The sequence below is a fragment of the Manacus candei genome, unplaced genomic scaffold (assembly GCF_025592945.1).
Source record: "Manacus candei isolate 608988 ecotype Guabito, Panama unplaced genomic scaffold, ASM2559294v1 h1tg000078l, whole genome shotgun sequence".
NCBI lineage: Eukaryota > Metazoa > Chordata > Aves > Passeriformes > Pipridae > Manacus > Manacus candei.
The window spans coordinates 1158670-1177349 of NW_026138126.1; the positions used below are offsets into that span (position 1 = coordinate 1158670).

The following is an 18680-nucleotide window of genomic DNA, read 5'->3' on the forward strand; positions in this document are numbered from 1 at the left end:
TTTTTAGAGAAGGAACAACTTCTGAACTCCCAGGATCTCTGTGGGTACCAAGAAAAGATTAAACACAACAGGGAAAAGGATGACTTGGTTTGCAAAATCCTTTTCAATATGCATATTGCAGAGGCTGAATGGGAAGATATCCCAGGCTTTTGAACTTTTCCAAGGGCACTTTCACCCAAGCAATCCCGAGTTTTTGTATGCACGTTGGGGATCATCTGCGCCTCACTGCTTCTGTTCCACCTGCTGCATCTGCAGCACAGAATGGAACAAACCTCCTCCTTTTTTTTCACCCCCCCCCCTCCGAAACTGCAAATATTGCAGGCTGCTTGTGTGTTACAAATACCCACAGGACACTGCCTGGTGTTCTCTTGTATTCCAGCCTGGAAAGTAAATGTGGCAAGAGAGACTCTCCTGCAAAGCCCGGTGAGCCCGGCAGTACCCTCTGTGTTTCCATGAATGCTTCCCACATGCCTCATTCACTGCGCAACATCAAGCAGCTGCACAGCAGCCTTTTCCAGAATTCATATCCAGCAGCTCGATTTCCTGGTGCAGTTGCATTGTTGGATGGGAACAGACGCCGCAGGCTCCCGGCCCGAGCTCCATTAGATTTGCTGAAAATAGGTTAGAGCGTCAAACGGCTTCGGACCACCCCGATCCCTGCTGTTTGCTCCTGCTGCAGAGGCCATTTCTTGGACAAACTACACCTCTCATAATACAAAGGGTGGTAACTACACCTGATTTACACCAAAATCAGCGCCCTGAGCTTATCTGGGAGTCAAGGTTAGTCCTAACCCCCAAACAGGCATCGAGTCTCAGATTAACGTGCTACCAACACCAAGGTCTTCAGAGCTTCTCTTGGGACAGTCTTGAAGAACCCACGCCCTCCTAAAAGGGCTCAATGTCTCCCCAAAGGGTTCAGTGGCCACTAAAACAGATAAATGGGAAGAAAGAGAAAAAACCCTTGCAAAATCCACTGCCCTGTCGTTTCCCTCCCTTCCATGACCATCCTCATTAACAGAATCATTAGCGAGCTCTGCGTGTGTGCTCACTGCAGTTCAAACAGCAGCTGCACAGGGTCTCTCAAAGTCTAATAAACTGAAATGAAGGATGAATAGAAACCCAAATGTGGCCTAATAATGGTTTCTAAAATGCTTTTCCTGGTTTACAAGAGAGTAAATAGATCCTGAATATATTAGCAAAGGCAGGTTTTGGTCAAAAGCTGTTTTGCCACCCCATTACCAGCTCTGCTTTGGCATTTGTTTGCTTTCTGAGCAGGGCAGAGGCAGTAGATTCCTCTCCCTCTCACCTTAGGTATCCCATTTCTTGTATAGACTCACGAGGACAGAAGCTCCCAAATATTTATTGTGTCTCTGTTGAATTTTTGTAAAATTAAGGCGGTTTTTCAATGTGATTTTTCTCCAACTCCTGCCCTGGGAAGGAGCCCCAGCCAAATGTCCTGATCATTAAAATCCCCTTTGTATCCCCCAGGCCATGAAGAGCCCCCCAAGCCCCCCCCCAAGTGAATAGTTGAGATTAGAGCACTCCTAAAAGAACCACCACAAAAGTCTCAAAGCAAAAAGCTGCAAATAAACATTCTTTCCTTTACTGCCCTCACTGCCCAGCTAATGATTACAGCTCAAGCCACTCCAAAGCTTAATCCATCCGGTCCCCCCTAAAAGGTTCTTCCCTCCAAACAACCATCAAAGGGGGAAGGGGGGCGGAAGACCAAGGGAAATCTCTCTCAATTGACCTGGACCTACCCATCTTCTAACTTCGAATGGAAAGCTGGGCTTGAATCCACAGTGCCACACTTCAAAGCCTTTCTAAATACTATGTTGGGATCCACAAATCCTGCTGTTTGGGGCTGCAGCATGGTGTAGGTGCTTTCTCACCCTACAAACTTTGGTTCAGACAGTCCTACAGCATCACTTTACCTACTCCTGCTTGAGCAGCAACTACACACACAAGCCAGGCTTTACTCTTAGATGATTCCACCTTCTGATATTCAACCCTTGACATCAACCAGTAAAACTGAACAGGGGAGAGCCTTACTTTCTCTGGATATTTTGTTGCTCCCTGAAGGGCCTTACTCCCAAGAAGAGCTTTAAAAAGGATGCATCACATCCATTTCTAACTGGTAGATATCAGCTATTCAGATTTAAAATCCAATAGTCAATTTGGATATGAAATGGTTAAGCTGGTACAGGGAGGGGGGATCTCTCAGCAAGGTACCTCAGAACCTCACTTTGCATCTGCCCCTTAAATCTCAGGATGCCAGAGAAGTAAACTACGAGTGTGGATCACAAAGCCAGGGCCAAGCTTTTATTTGCAGCTGCTGTAAACTTCCCTTCATCCCATGAATCCCCCTATTCCACCTCCAATCTCCCAAGCAGGGTACATTAGGTTTTATTTTTACTGCTTCCTGTCTGCGCCGACCGCCACTGTGCTGTTACGAGCACTGAAGCTGCTTTATTTTCCCTTTGAGTTCTCAAGTAATGGGTTAAAGTTCTTTTGGCACTTTTCTTCGTAAAGAGGAGGAATTTTTCAAAGTCTTTTGTTAAAATTTCCTTGTCTTGTTTTTAAGGCAGGGTGTGCCCTTTGCCACTTAACACAAATCAAAAGGACTTCACTGGTAGTGTGCGCATAAAGCTCATAAATCACTTTTAGAAAGCCATAAAACAAAATTATCTACAAAAAAAATCTAGCACACCAAGGAAGCAGGCTCATGGTTATTCAATAACTATAACATCTAACACCACTTCCCTTTTGCCATAGATCCAGCCTGACAGAGTCATTTATCCGGAACGTCTGTATAAATGAAACCCCCTTCCCAGGCTCGTACAACCCGTCTGACTGGTCTTCCACCCGCTTCCAACTGAGGACATTTAAAAGTGAATAGCCCAAGATTCAGTTTTTGAAGCAAGTGGCCTTGTGTTCCACTCAGGAGACCATGAACCACCTTTATCGTTTCTGTGATTCTTCAGTGAAACAACAGGGAACAGCATTTTGGACTTTCCCCGCATCAGAAATAATTGTCCGCTTGAAAATTAGGTGTTCCTGATATATGTTTGTACTCACTAGTCCAAGACAAGCATTTAATAATCTCCTAATTCTTACAAATAGATGATATGATGCTGCATGGCCAGTGAAGCTACTGTGTTTGCAAACTCATCCTTGCCAGGCACTACAAATTTATATATCTTTTTATATAATCATCTATTTATATATTTTATACATCTCTATGTACTTTATATATATTATATTTATATGTTTTATATATAATTTTTATATCTTTTTAATACACGTCTTATATATACATATATATTTTTAATATATACATCTTATATATACATATATCTTATATATACACACACACACATATATCTATACACACACACACACATATATCTATACACACACACACACATCTATACACACACACACATCTATACACACACACACATCTATACACACACACACACACATCTATACACACACACACATCTATACACACACACATATCTATACACACACACACACACATCTATACACACACACATATCTATACACACACACACACACATCTATACACACACACATATCTATACACACACACACACACATATCTATACACACACACACACACATATCTATACACACACACACATATCTATACACACACACACATATCTATACACACACACACATATCTATACACACACACACACATCTATACACACACACACACACATATCTATACACACACACACACACACATCTATACACACACACACACATATATATCTACACACACACACACATATATATCTATACACACACACACACACACATATATCTATACACACACACACACACATATATCTACACACACACACACACATATCTATACACACACACACACACACACATATATCTATACACACACACACACATATATCTATAAACACACACACATATATATCTACACACACACACACACATATATCTATACACACACACACATATATATCTACACACACACACACACACACACACACACACACATATATATCTACACACACACACACACACACACATATATATCTACACACACACACACACACACACACACACACATATATATCTACACACACACACACACACACACACACACACATATATATCTACACACACACACACACACACACACACACACATATCTACACACACACACACACACACACACACATCTACACACACACACACACACACACACACACACACACACACACATATATATCTATACACACACACACACACACACACACACACACATATATCTATACACACACACACACACATATATCTATACACACACACACACACATATATCTATACACACACACACACACATATATCTATACACACACACACATATATATCTACACACACACACACACACACACATATCTATACACACACACACACACACATATATCTATACACACACACACACACACATATATCTATACACACACACACACACACACACACACACACACACACACACATATATATCTACACACACACACACACACACACATTTTCAGCATATGGAAGACCTACACTGAATGGCTACTGAAACACACACAGCCCGGGGGGGTTTGGCCAGGAAAGCCCTGCTTAGATAAAAGAATAGATAAACTGATAATACATATTAATTTCTCACAGGAGAAGTTAAAAAAAAAAAGATTTGCTCCTTAGCAGCAGCACAGAAGTGCTGCAGGTTTGGTGGGGAATGCAGAATAGACCTAAAAAATGTGAGCAACAAATGCTTCCCTTAAAGGCCAGACAAATGACAAGTTTTACTCCTCTGTCCACAACTTTCAGCAACACTGAGTCAACACCAACAGGTTAAAGCTACTCCTTTCCTCAAACCTGTGCAGACCCTGCCCCAAGAACAGTAATTCGTGTAAAATCAAACATCTCGCGCCAACACAGGCTCTCCAACCTTCCTTGGGAGCATTTCCCAGGTCAATTCTTGCCACAGCCTTCCTTGGGAGCATTTCCCAGGTCAATTCTTGCCACAACCTTCCTTGGGAGCATTTCCCAGGCCAATTCTTGCCACAACCTTCCTTGGGAGCATTTCCCAGGCCAATCCCTTCCTGATGGCACAGTCCTGACACCAGTTGTAGCTGATCTTGTTTCACTCCCCTGCCATATGTGCAGCCCACCTACAACGTCTCCACTGAGTTCCTACCGTGAGACACAAACGATTTTTCCCTTCTCCAGTATTTCTCTGTTTGTTTTCTGTATCACACCTATAAATGTTGCAAAAGGGGTAAAATACGCATGTTTTTCTCTTGAACCTCACTGGAAAAAATCAAATGGATTTCTTCGCTTTCTCTGCTTATCTCCTCCTCACTAATAGGAAAAGCCCAAGTTCCGTGTATCCATTATGTAAATCCTGGAAAGGCTTTTATCTCCAGCACTAAAATTGGGAGGTAGCATCTTTAAAGAGACTTTAATACAGCATCTTATCCATGTTGCATTAATATCATCTGTCTTGTATCAGAGTAACATGAAAATACACTAGACCTTTAGCTTTGTTGAGGGGGATTGATCTAATTTGATTGGGATGCAAAAAATGTCACAGGGGATGAATACCAAAGTCAGACCTGTATCACAGCCTCCAGATCACAACATGTACCACCGTAAGAGATTTATTTAGAGACAACAATGAAAAAAAGCCTCCAGACTGTTGAAACTGAGGGGGAGAGGGAAGGGGAAGAGCAGGAGAAAAACAGCAACGCATTTGTTGTACCCGGTTTGTATCGATTCGAGCAGCGGAAGCCACTAACAGCAGCCCTCGTTACAGAAACACAAAGGATTTCACCACAAAAATAGCACACTAACATTTCCAGTCCAAATGATCTGCTGTCATTAGTCAACTCTGCTTTCAAAAGCTTTATCAATCAACCTGCTGAGCCCCTGCCATTTGTTTTTCAGGATCAGTTATAGCAGCAGAGGCTCGACCAGTATTAAATGAGTCCTGTGGCCACACAGGCCACTCAGACCCACAGACTGCCCAGGCTCACAGCAATATTCACAATTTATAATCTGTGATCCAAATGCCAAGGCTGAGAAAGCACCTACTTAGGGAGGCACTGAAGTGCAGCACAGGAAGGACAAACACAACAACCCAACAACCCTCGTGGAGGATAAAAACAGGCTCTTACGCCTTTTTTACACTCTGTTGACACTTGCCTGTCTGACCGAAAGGCACCAAAAGCTTCAGGGGGGCCAAGAGAACCGACTCTGCTGCTCCAAACACACAACAACAATAAGAGGGTACTCCAACACAAAGAGTTAATGGGTAATTTTATGCCAAGTTGCTTAAAAAAATCCCTGACGAAGCTCATTAAAACCATTCTTAAAACTGTTTCTTCACAAAGCATAGGTCAGTGTTTCTGCAGGATTTACCATTCCAGTAACAAATCAGCACAGGGAAAGGAAATGGCTAAGAAAGGAGGCTTAAACTGTGGGGAAAAAAAAAACATTTCAGCCAACCAGGACTAAGATCAACATCCACAGATTAGTTCACTCCTTCTTTAAATCCTTTCTCTTCTCACCTTTACAAAGTTAAACATGCATCGATAAACAAATTCCAAAGCCTCTGTAACTCTGGTTTCAACCCAGGACACACATCAACAAAAATGTGTCAGAATGTGGGAGCATATGGCCACAATATCCACCCACCTCCAAACAGCCTTTTCTCCCCAATCCCAGGATCAATCCCTAACATCTATTTGAAGGGAGTTACTCAAGGATGAGCCCCAAATGCTGTAATCAATTCAGAACAATATCTGCTCCACACACACCAGCTGATCCCCACCAGTGTCAACAGGTTTACACAGATCAGAGTGAACACGTGGTCTTGAAGTGATGAAGACTTTGATTTATTTGGTGCTTTAACACTACGTTCTTTAATTCAGGAGAATACAGGCTGCATCCTAAGCCTTTGCCACTCCTCATCCTCTTTCCCTATCTTTTAAATTTCTGCTATATCCCAGTCTTTGCTTTTTTATCTTTGCAGAAGATACATTTCCTTCAGCTCCACTTACTGAAAATAATCATAGCTCTTAAAATTCCAAGTGGGCAATGGTGGATACAGGAGCCCAATTCCTCATATAGAATCCTGAAATATTCTGAGTTGCAAGGGACCCAGAAGGATCATCAGTCCAATTCCTGGCCCTGCCCAGACACCCCAACAATCCCACCCTGTCCCTCAGAGCGTTGTCCAAACCCTCCTGGAGCTCTGGCAGCCTTGGGGCCGTGCCCACTGCCCTGGGGAGCCTGGGCAGTGCCCCAGCACCCTGTGGGGGAAGAACCTTTCCCTGAGATCCATCCCAACCCCCCTGGCACAGCTCCAGCCCTTCCCTGGGTCCTGTCACTCATCACCACATCAGCAGCAGCTTCTGAGCTTCCAGCAGTCTTAACTTCATGGCTGAATCTGAGAAGATGTCTCTGTTCCAACCATGTGCTGGAAAATGGAACCTGTGCCCTCAACCAGAGTTTGCCCCAATTTAATGCTGCCTGAAACTCCTTGATTAGCAATTTGTCCATCAGCTTAAAAATGGAAAAGAACTTCCCCATAACACATGGATCTAAAAAATAAGGCAAGGATGAATATTTCGAACATCTGTAGATTTTGAAACAAGTGTGCAACTAAAACCTGTTGTCCTATTTATTTGCCATGTTTCTTAAGACCAAAATGTCAGCAACAAATTAAATTAACTACTTCTTCCATTGTTTCCAGGGAGAACAGAGCCCACCTATTTCCCTTATTTATAAAAGCCACCCCTATGCTCAGAGCAGGGGAACAACTCTGCAGTCACGTGTGTGGAGGAACAATGAGAAGGGATGACCCTGGTGGGTGGGAAACCAAGTTCTAGGCAGAAAAGCTGCCAGTTCCATATTCCACCAGCAACACAGGGATATAAAGAACAGAGAAAAAAAGAAAACAGGAATGCAGATGGCAGTCAATGCAAACAAGAGCACCCACAAAAATCCAACACAGAAATGAGAGATCAGAGGGTTTGTGAAAGACAAACCTGCAGCAAAAAGTGTGAGGAAAGACTGGGTGAAGAAAGGAAGGGAAAATAAAGAGTAGAACTAAAACACAGTTCACCCCTCACAGTCATTAGAGGTTCCACTTACAAGGAATCAACACGGAGAAGTTCACATTTTTTTGGTCAGGAATGTAAAGGATTTTGAACCTGACTTATGAGAACATTCAAGAGTTTTCTGACTCCCACCTAAAACCTCAAAAAAGCCACCAAAATTCGAACTACTTTTAAGCTTTTGCGGGGTTTTTGTTGCACTCAAGTCATAGTTTTCAGTGTTTGCCAAAAAAGCTGCTTTTATCAACAACTTTCACCCCCACCCTCTGACTGCCACTTCTTTTCACAGCCTTTTGGCTTCCCCTACTCACCCAAAAAATAACTTGTGGGCAAAACATTCCCAGGTTTAGGAGACCAGCTTGTCTTCTCGTGGTTCAGTCCCATTATCTGGCTCATTACTCCGACTCAAAGTGGGGTCAGGGCAATGCAGCAGGGCCAAAAAAACCAAACTAAAATGCTAATTATTCACAAAATGACACTGCCAGGAGAGTGTCCTGTGCTGGACTGGGGTGAGAAGGAAATGACAGACAGATTTTTGTGGGAGGTACATGGAAAAAATGACGGGAAGCTAAAGAGAATTAATTATATATATATTTTATACATACGCAAATATATATATATGAGGGGGTGAGTGAGAGCAGAGATTACAGTGATGTGGCTCAATGGTCACATTTTTAGTTTGTTTTATCTAGGTTCCCTCTTAGGGATAATAAGAAAAACATTATTTTTTTATTTTATTATTTAAGCAGTAATCAAACCCAGAAAGCTTCACTATTGCTATTTAACAAAACAATTTGACTGAAACTGAGGTAATATGAACACAAGAGCCCAATTCCCTGTTTTCATAACCTTCTCCAAGTCCTGCAGCACGTGACCTCTGTGGTAAGACTAAAAGCAAGCAATAAATCCCAAACTTTAACTTTCATATGCTTGTTGGCAATGCATCTTAAGACTTCAAATATTTAGTGTTTTCTTTTTGGAAGAGCAGTGAATCAGGATATCTTTAACACAGGTCTGAATACTTGTCCTAGACATGCAAATGTGTGTCTACAAATTTCATACCTATACAGTTAATTTAATGAGATTGCAAATTAAAAAGTGGATTTTTTTTTCATTTATGGACAACACAGTGCTTACAAATGTTTACAAAATCAGCGGTTTATGTTTATTTACTTCCATATGTGCATAAAATATTTTAAAATGCTTTAATAGTCTCCAAGTTAAAGGAGCTACAAGTGGTACAATCTCCGCTCAGAATCTCTAGGACCATCCACTGTCCCGATATCACCTTTCTAGGCAATTTCATTTTTGCCAAAAGCTTTCTTTTGAAGTCTGGTAGGAGCTTCCAACTCCCAGTTAAATTCTATTTATTAGACTAATAAAAAACACGCACATAAAACAGTCACATAATTCAGAGTCTTTCTGTCAGGCAGTTTCAGGCTCTGGCACAGCTCAAAACAATTAGAAGACCAGAAATTAGATTTCTACCTTATTTTTGAAGTGCACTTCAATGGGCATAATGAAGCCAGCGTAGCCAGACTCCTCCACCTTGTAGGGGGGCTCCTTGCACACTGAAAGAGAACAAATAAACGTGAACCTGGAATTCAGCACAACTTCATCTGAGCCAAAAAGGAGTTGCAAGAGGAGAAACGGGCCCCTGAGAACTCAGGACACAGTTAAAACACTGACCTTTGTGGAGAAAACCACACAGAATAAGATGGTGGCCACAGGCTTAGTTGGGAACATGAAAATGTGTTCTTAGCTCCTCCCAAGGAAAGGAAACATAAAACACTCCAGGCCAGAGGCTCTGTGAGATTCTTACCCCCCTTTGCAGCGAGATACAATTACATTTCTAGGCTGTTCCACAACAATGCAAACTGCCAGTTCAAGCTGTCTGGCAAGAAAAGGCCAAGATCCAAAAGGTACAACAGCAGAGAAAGGTAAAATTGACTTTGATGTCCATATTTATTAATCAAAGCACTACAACATGCAAGCAAGATGATTATTTTTAACTTGAAACACTCCCCTGAAATCCTCAACTCTCATAATGAGGTAAGAGGCTGCTTCCCCTAAAGGTTCACAAACCCAAAGGGCAGGTGAGCACTGCTATTTATTCCACACACAAGGAAACACAAGGAGGAAGGTGAACCAGTTTGTTGCTAAGGTCAGAGCTGCTTTCTGCAGCACAGCAATTAGAAAAGTTAATTGCTTCAGAGAAATTAATCTGTGTGTTTCCTGCCTCAGTTGCCCCTATCCCGCTACCTGGTGTAGCTTCATGCTCCTGAATCCTTCCTATTATCCACCATTGCATTTCAGGATAGGGATATCCAACTCTAAGGATTCCAGGATCATTTCTTTGGCCATGATGCAGAAACACACAACAACTGCCAGAAGAAACATGAGACCCACAGAGATGTTCTCCCTCCCAGGAACCGGATGCACTCGCGTATAATTTATGCACTACAATATATGTAAATAAAGTCAAATAAGTAATTAGAGGAATTCAGTGCAAATCTTTGGAGTTTCTCATAAGAATTCCGAGCAATTAATATGATTAGGAAACAGTACATCAAACCTAAAAGCACACAAATTATTTTCCTTTAATATGATATGTTACTCCAGCTCTAAGCACTTCTACCATCATTAAGGTGCTGAAAAACAGCACTCAAAATTCAACTGTGAAAAAAAGGCATAGCTAAAAATAATAAAAACCTCTAGACTTGCTTTAACTTGAATTTTATATAAGAACCCTGTCATTTAGAGGGAAAAACCCAAAATCAAAGAGTGGTGCCAATATGGCAGTGGGAATCTCAAGCCTATCTGCCAAGCAGCCTTTGTTCCTCTGCAGCTCTATTCTGACAAATTCCAATGATTCCAGGAGCAATCTGCCAGCAGCACGAGCCCACCTTCAGCACCAGGATCTGCTCCAAGTGAGACAGAATCAGCTGAAGGAACCCTTCAAACAAACCTAGGAATAGGATGCATATACCACAGTATTTATGTAAAACCCAAACACACCTTGGTCAAAGGCATGCTGGGCTTAGAATGGAGCTCAAGGAAGCATTAAAACCCAGGGATTAGGGAAAAATATCTCTGTGAATGTAGATGATAAAGCAACTGACTGAGCAAAGGCCATGGTTTCACTCTGCCAGAGGGCAGGGTTAGATGGGATATTTGGGAAGATGTTCTTCCCTGTCAGGGTGGGGAGGTCCTGGCACAGGTTTCCCAGAGCACCTGTGGCTGCCCCATCCCTGGAAGTGTCCAAGGCCAGGTTGGACAGGGCCTGGAGCAATCTGGGCTAGTGGAAGGTGTCCCTGCCCATGGCAGGGCATGGAACAAAGTGGTATTTAAGGTCCATTCCAACCCAAACCACACCATGATTCTATGTACTACTGCAACACAGTTGTTTGTAATAAATTAAATTACACCAGATGACAGAACTGTAACCCAGCAGATTACAACTTTTATTCTATAAATTAGCTTTCAGCTCAGTCCTGCACTTGCTTATCATACATCAGTTTTACTACATCAATTTGAAGGAGACACTATTAACATACATTCCATACTCACACTTGTGAGCTGAGCGCCTTTGAGTTACTTTCCACTGTGGACTCTTACAAATAACCCATGTCATAGGTTGTCCTAAGACATTCCGAGTGTACTTCGTTTAAAAGAATATTTCTAAGGATGCACATTACAAAGTACTTCACAGCAACACTCACAGGCAGCTTATATTTCTTAAAACAGTAACACTGCAGCTATAGTTACACATCTTACATGTTACAGATGTAATTCTGTGCTGCCCCCTAAAAGGGCAATTCCTATTCCTCCACCTCAGCCTCATGAATTCCCGCTGCCCGGTGCCAGCATTTTTTCTACACAGTCACAAAGCAAAGAGAGAAAATAACACTGCAATGTGTATACTCTGCCCAACCACACTGACCACACAGCCAGTGGCAAAGAGACCATCACCCTGTGGCATCACTGATTTCTGCTGGGTTAATCTACCTGAACTGGCACCCGAGGCTAGGAATTGCAAGAATCCATGACCAATGCAGAACTCTGCACACCCCAGTACATATAAAAGCCCAGTATTTGAGTATCTCTCACTGATCATGTGCTTCCAGCTTTTGCTGGCGAATTCCAACAAATCAAACCCACCTTTCCATTCCATAACGTGAATTATCTTCTGCTGTCACTTGTGTGTTGAGAACCTGCAAGTGCTAATGCTTAAACAAGAGGAGAAAGCACCTCACCTCCTGCCCTTTCACCAGAAGAAAGGTCCCATTCTCCCTGACCTTCCTCAAACACAGTCAAGAAAGGTTAAAGCAGAGCGCACACAATGGACATTTCGCTCCCCTTTAAGGAGTTATTTTAAAGAAAAGTGACAGCCCAAGACAACCTTAACTTGCAAAATGCTATTTCATAGAGAGAACACCTAATAATACACCTTCAAGCACCCACTCACCTCGCTTGGGCTTTGGGAAGCTCTCATGCAGCCGAAAGACCACGCGTTCCACAAAATGCTGGATGTCACACTGCTCGGGGCCACGGACAAACACCATCCAGTCATGGGTGAACCCCTCCGTGGTAGGCTTCTTCCTCAGTTGGGCTCGGTGCCCCAGCTCCAGTTTGACTTGCACTGTGCACTGTTTTAGGACAAAGGTTTTAGCATTTTAGGACCACAAGCAAAATGATGCAGTTTATAGGTTACAGAACGATGAGCCCCCTGACAGCAGAGCCTGGGTCTGCCAGGGGGGAACACAACAGATCCACAGACAGATCAGCCCCAGACTGACAACCAGTGTTGCCAACAGAAAAGGCATCATAAAAATACCTCCCAGCACCATTTCGTACCTATTTCCCCCCTAATACTAAAGCAGCTTTAGAACTGGGATCGGTTTCTCTGCCTCACTTATCAGTTAAATTGTCAGCAAAGTCCTAATTGCAGAGTCTTTATTTCTAGAAAGTGTCAGAGACAGAACTTGATGTTCACAGCTTCCAGGATTCACAGTACTGACAGAAAACTAATTTTGAAACAGGAAAAATCACATCATGAATCGGTGGTTTAGAATAAAACTCTGATGTTTCCTGTATTCTAAATATATTTTATTAACACACTTTCCAAGATCAAGTTATCATCTCTGCCTGCACTATGTCCAACACTAAACTGACCTAATTCTGATTTGCACCCCTGAATCCTACTCCAATCACTAACAGAGAAGGTGTTTTCTGTGCCTTACTGAAAGCACAAAAATCCCATTAAAATGTCTTAAAAGCCAGATGAAATTAATGGTGAAGGTCCACATATTATTGCAGACTTCAGACAGGCGAAACGGAATGAATAAAACAGATGTAACGGAGGAAAGGGATTCAGACACAAGATAAATCAAGGAAATGTTAGGGCCAGATTTGTAGAGACAGAGAATAACACCCAACTTTTGTGCATATTTGTTACACAAACCAGAGCAGCAACACACTGATTCCAAACTAATCCTATCAAAATCCAGCTTCAGCACCAGGAGGTTCATAGAAAAAAGGGCAGTTTTTAGTCCCTACCCCATCCTTCACTTCAGGCTTGCAAATGTGTCTTGTTCTTCCTAGCAGGTCCCAATTACCACTGGGAGAGGCAACATTATTTGTCATTACCTATATTACATGTTGACCCAGAGCCAAACCAAAGGCATGATGTTAGACAATGAACATGGAAAGAGAAAGCTTCCTGAGCTCTAGACAAATGTTTAGGGAAAGCATCATCCTTATTTTCCCACGGATGAACTGCAGCAAGGAACGTGATCACAATTAACGCTCGAAAAATATTTTGCATCTCCAACCTGACTTTTTTTTTTCAGAGCACGGTGCTGAAAAAGCACAAGTCACCCCACCTCGGCGTTCTTGTCCCCGTAAAAAGCTCTCACAGGAGGTCTGCAGAGCACCAGGCATCAAAGCCTGACCTCCCAAATTGCAGTCCAGTTCCAATTTCAACCATAAGTCTTAACACACTTGTTCAGGCAGCAAAATACCTTCAGCTCGATCCAACACATCCGTTCTAAGGCTTGGGGACAAACTCATCTAATTAATTCCTTCACTATAGCATTTCTTTGGGATACCTTCCTCTGCAAGTTCCCATTTTTTCTACACCGGCTCCATCTCACTCCTGAAGGAGCAAGGCCAGCTGTTCTTTCATGTCGCATTAAGGACTCAGAAGAAAGGCAAGGTGTGCTTCACCCAGAGCACAGCAATCCGGGGAAAGCATTACGTGGAGACAGCCTGCCCAAATCCTAAGCTCCCACTGGAGTTTGCCTGCAGGCCTGCTTTATCTGGGATGCTTCCCACAGCGTTCACATCCCCTGAGCCAGCCCATGCTGCAGCCTCACGTTATCGATTCCATAATTACCCTTTAAATCCTGCTACTGTTGCCAGTTACTACCCCTCTCCTGAGAAGTGCAAATGACTGTCAGGCTACAAAATCTGCCTTTCCGAGTCAAAACGGCTGAGAAACTGTAGCTGAGAACCAGATGGGGCTGTGTGGAAGAGACCGAAATTAAACATAAAGGAGAACTGTTTAACTGAGAGTGCAAGTTGTACTTGCTGCACTCCTCACACCCCGCTCCAATTAACAATCGCTGAGAATTAAGCCAGAAGTTGAAACACATTTGAAAATAAGATCTCCCAACATAACCAACATCCAAAGTTGCTCCGCTGAAAATGGAGGGGTTTTTTTCCTTTTTATTTCCAAGCGTGTCTCCCAACAAAGGGAAATCAGGATCCTATTCAAACAATTTGTAATAATACAAAGGAGCCCGCTTTCAACTTCTCAATAAACATTCTGAAGGCTGCTCCGGTTTTTGTTTGATGTGCTAATTGCCTGAAAGCCATCGAGCGGCTCCCGTTCCCGCTCCTCCGGGTGATTATTCGGGATAGCGGGGCTCATTCCCGAACCTCAGCCCAGGAGGTACCTGTTACCCGCTCCCGCGCACACAAAAGGCTCCACATCCACATCACCTCAGGTAAACTTCCAGCATCCATCCTGGAGCAATCCCGGTGGCATCAACCCTTCCCGGTGGTATTAACCCTTCCCGGCGCAGCTCCGGGGGGGTCGCACGGCCGGCACCTCTCTCGCTGTCAATAATCCCGGGTAGGAATTTGCGGGAATTGCTGCTGCCACCCCCCGCCGCGGGCGAGGCTGCGGTGGCCGCCCATGGCGGGGACAGGGCTGAGAGCCCCCCAAAAGGGGGTGGGGAGGAGGTGTGACCCCCAAAACAGGGTATGGGGAGGAGATGTGACCCCAAAATGGGGAGTGAGGAAGAGCTGTGCCCCTCAAATGAGGGATGGGGAGGAGGTGCAACGCCCGAAGGGGTGAGTGGAGAAATGTCCCCAAAAAATGGGGGGTGGGCAGGAGGCGTGCCCCCAGCCAAATGGGCTTCAGGAGACCTGCCCCCCCAAAAGGGTTGTGGGGAGGAGGTGTGACCCTCCTCCAAACAGAGGGCATGGAGAAGGTGTGCCCTCACAAAGGGGTGTGAGGAGGAGGTGTGCCCCCCAAATGGGATTGGAGAGGGCATGTGTCTCCCCAAAGAGGGTTGGAGGGGGCAGATGTGTCCCCCAAAGGGAGTGTGGAGGGGAGATGTGCCCCCAAAGGGGGTGTGGAGGGGAGATGTGCCTCCCAAAGGGGGTGTGGAGGGGAGATGTGCCCCCCAAAGGGGGTGTGGAGGGGAGATGTGCCCCCCAAAGGGGGTGTGGAGGGGAGATGTGCCTCCCAAAGGGGGTGCGGAGGGGAGATGTGCCCCCCAAAGGGGGTGTGGAGGGGAGATGTGCCCCCCAAAGGAGTACGAGGAGGAGATGTGCTCCTCAAATGGGGTGCAGGGAGAAGGTGTCCCCCTCAAAGGGGTGTGAGCAGGACATGTACCATCCATTTGGAGTGGGCATGGAGGAGGTGTGCCTCCCCAAAGACAGTGTGGGGAGAAGCTGTGTCCCCTAGATGTGACTGAGGACAAGATATCCCCCCCAAAATGGGGTTGGTAGGGAAAACACATCACCCTCCCCAGTGGGATTGAGGAGGAGATGTGACCCCCCAAATGTGACTGAGGACAAGATATCCCCCCCAAATGAGAGGTGGGGAAAACATATCCCCCTCCCGAGTGGGACTGAGGAGGAGATGTGCCCCGCCAAATGCGACTGAGGACAAGATGTCCCCCCCTTTGGGAGGTAGGGAAAATATATCCCCCTCCCCAATGGGACTGGGGAGAAGGTGTATGCCCCCCAAAAATGGGGGTTGGAGAAAACATGTTCCCCTCTCCAATAGGTTTGAGGAGAACATGTGCTCCCCCCCAAATGGGGGTTGGGGAAAAGATGTCCCCCTTCACCATGAGATTGAGGAGCCGATGTGCCCCCCACAACGCCCCCCAACACGCCGGGGGTGGGAATCCCGAGAACTGGGGGTGCCCCCCCGCAGCACCCCGTCCTCGGGGGGGCCCTTCCCTCCGTGCCCCCCTCTCTGAAATGGAGGGGGGTGGCACCGCCCCAGCCCTCCCTCAGCACGGCGCGGCCGCTCCGCTCCTCACCTGATTGTCCATGGCTGGGCACGGCAGCGCCGCGGGCCCCGCTCGCTCGGTCTGCGCTGCCCGGTCGGCGGAGCGCGCGCGGCGAGGGGAAGGGGGAGAGAGACACAGAGAGAGAGAGAGAGAGAGAGAGAGGGAGAGAGAGAGAGAGAGAGGGAGAGAGAGAGAGAGAGAGGGAGAGAGAGAGAGAGGGAGAGAGAGGGAGAGAGAGAGAGGGGGGGAGAGAGAGAGAGAGAGACAGAGAGAGAGAGAGAGACAGAGAGAGAGAGAGGGAGAGGGAGGGAGGGAGATTGAGAGAGAGGGAGAGGGGGGAAAAACCCCACAACCCTCTCTCCGCGCTCTTGCGTCCGGTTTCTCCCCCCCACCCCCCTCCCCACCGCCGCCGCCGCCGCCTCCTCGGCCGCCGCCTCCTCGGTCGCGGCCCCTCACGGCCCCGCCGCCCGCCTCATTGTGTGTCACTCACAGCGCAGCGCCAGCCCCGCGCCCGCCCCGCGGAACCGGAAACCGCCTCACGACCGCCATGGCGGGGGGGGAGGGAGCCAATACCAGCACGCTGCGCGCGGCACCGCCCCCTCCACCTGATGGGCAGCCGTTCTGACCAATGGAAGGCAGGCTAAGGGGAGTGGGCGGGGAAAGGGGCGGGGTTGGCACTGTGGGTCGAGTAGGGTCTGATGGCCCCTCCAGAACCTCCCTCAGAGTGGGTGAGGAGCTGAGGCGGGCACGCGGCGGGTACGGTGTCCTTCGCAGTTCTATCCTAAGTGCTGTCCCCCAGAATGTTCCACGAAGCGTGCAGCCAACACCAGGATTGGGCGTTGAGGCCTCGTTGTTCGCTCATCTAGCTCCCTTCTCTCCGCACTGCTGAGGCAGCTCCTCAGTGCCCGGTGCCCTTCTCAGTTCTATTCCCAATTTTGTCTCAGGATGTTCCTCGAAGTGCACAACCAACACCGGGATCAGGCGTCTGGGCATAATTGTTCGCCTGTCTTGCCCCTCTTCCTCCTACCCCTCTGCCAACCACTGAAGCGGCTTCTCAGCGTCCGGTGCCCTTCTGGGTTCAACCCCCGGTTGTGTCGCCCAGGGTGTCTCTCGAAATGCACAACCAATACCAGGATCAGGCATTTGGGCCTCGTTCACCCAACCCGCCCCAGGTGAGGCTCTGAGGCAGCTCCTCTGCACACTGGTGCCCTTCTGAGTTCCATCCCCAATTCCATCCCCCAGGGTGTTCCTCAAAGTGCACAACCAACACTGGGGATCAGGCATTTGGGCCTCGTTCGCCCATTCTGCCCTGGGTGAGCTGTTATACCGCCTGCTGTTCTACCACTGCCCTTTGCTGTTCTACCCCCAGTTCTGTCGCCCAGAGTGTTCCTCAAAGTGGACAACCAACACTGAGATCAGGCGTTTGCCCATCTTTGTTCACCCATCCCACCACTTTTCCCTCTCCCCCCATCTCAGTCCACGCTTGTCTCGCCTGTGTGTTAATTCCTGACACCAATGATCAGGAACATGGGAGAGCAAGGGGAACAAGTGAAGCTGTGGCTCCCAGTGTGGCAAGCACGGCACGTCAGGATGGCCAGCCAGGGCTCGCCTTGTTCTCCCCAGTCTCTCTTCTTCCTGTGCCTTTTCCCTCAGTTTCTCCCCCGTCAGTTCCCCCATCTTGTTTTCCCCTCGCCATCCTTCATCTTTTCTCAATGCTCCCTGCTTTTCCCTCTTATCCCCCATTTCTCCTCAGTTTATCCCATTTTCTCCTATCCTACCCTGTTTCCCCTCACTCCTTCATTCTCCCTTGTCCTTCCTCATCTGTCCTTTGCTCTCTCTTGTTTCAACTGCCTTCAGTCTCCCTCATTTTCTTTCCTTTTTCTCTGTTTCTCTTCTTTTCCCCTCAGACTTCCTCATTTGTCCCCTCAGTCTCCCACATTTTCTCTCATTTTCCATTTTCCCCTTC

General features: G+C 46.1%; 1 protein-coding gene across 1 annotated transcript in view; it reads right to left on the reverse strand.

Annotated features, from left to right (window-relative positions):
* MLLT1 (MLLT1 super elongation complex subunit) overlaps positions 1-17108 on the reverse strand; it is a 34178-nt gene extending 17070 nt beyond the window's left edge. The window contains exons 1-3 of the mRNA XM_051810682.1: positions 16745-17108; positions 12652-12832; positions 9672-9754 (exon numbers count right to left, since the gene is read on the reverse strand). Coding sequence (XP_051666642.1) covers positions 9672-9754; positions 12652-12832; positions 16745-16756 — 276 coding nt within the window. The 5' untranslated portion in view covers positions 16757-17108. The remainder of the gene's footprint in view (positions 1-9671; positions 9755-12651; positions 12833-16744) is intronic.
* Between the last annotated feature and the right edge of the window lie 1572 nt (positions 17109-18680).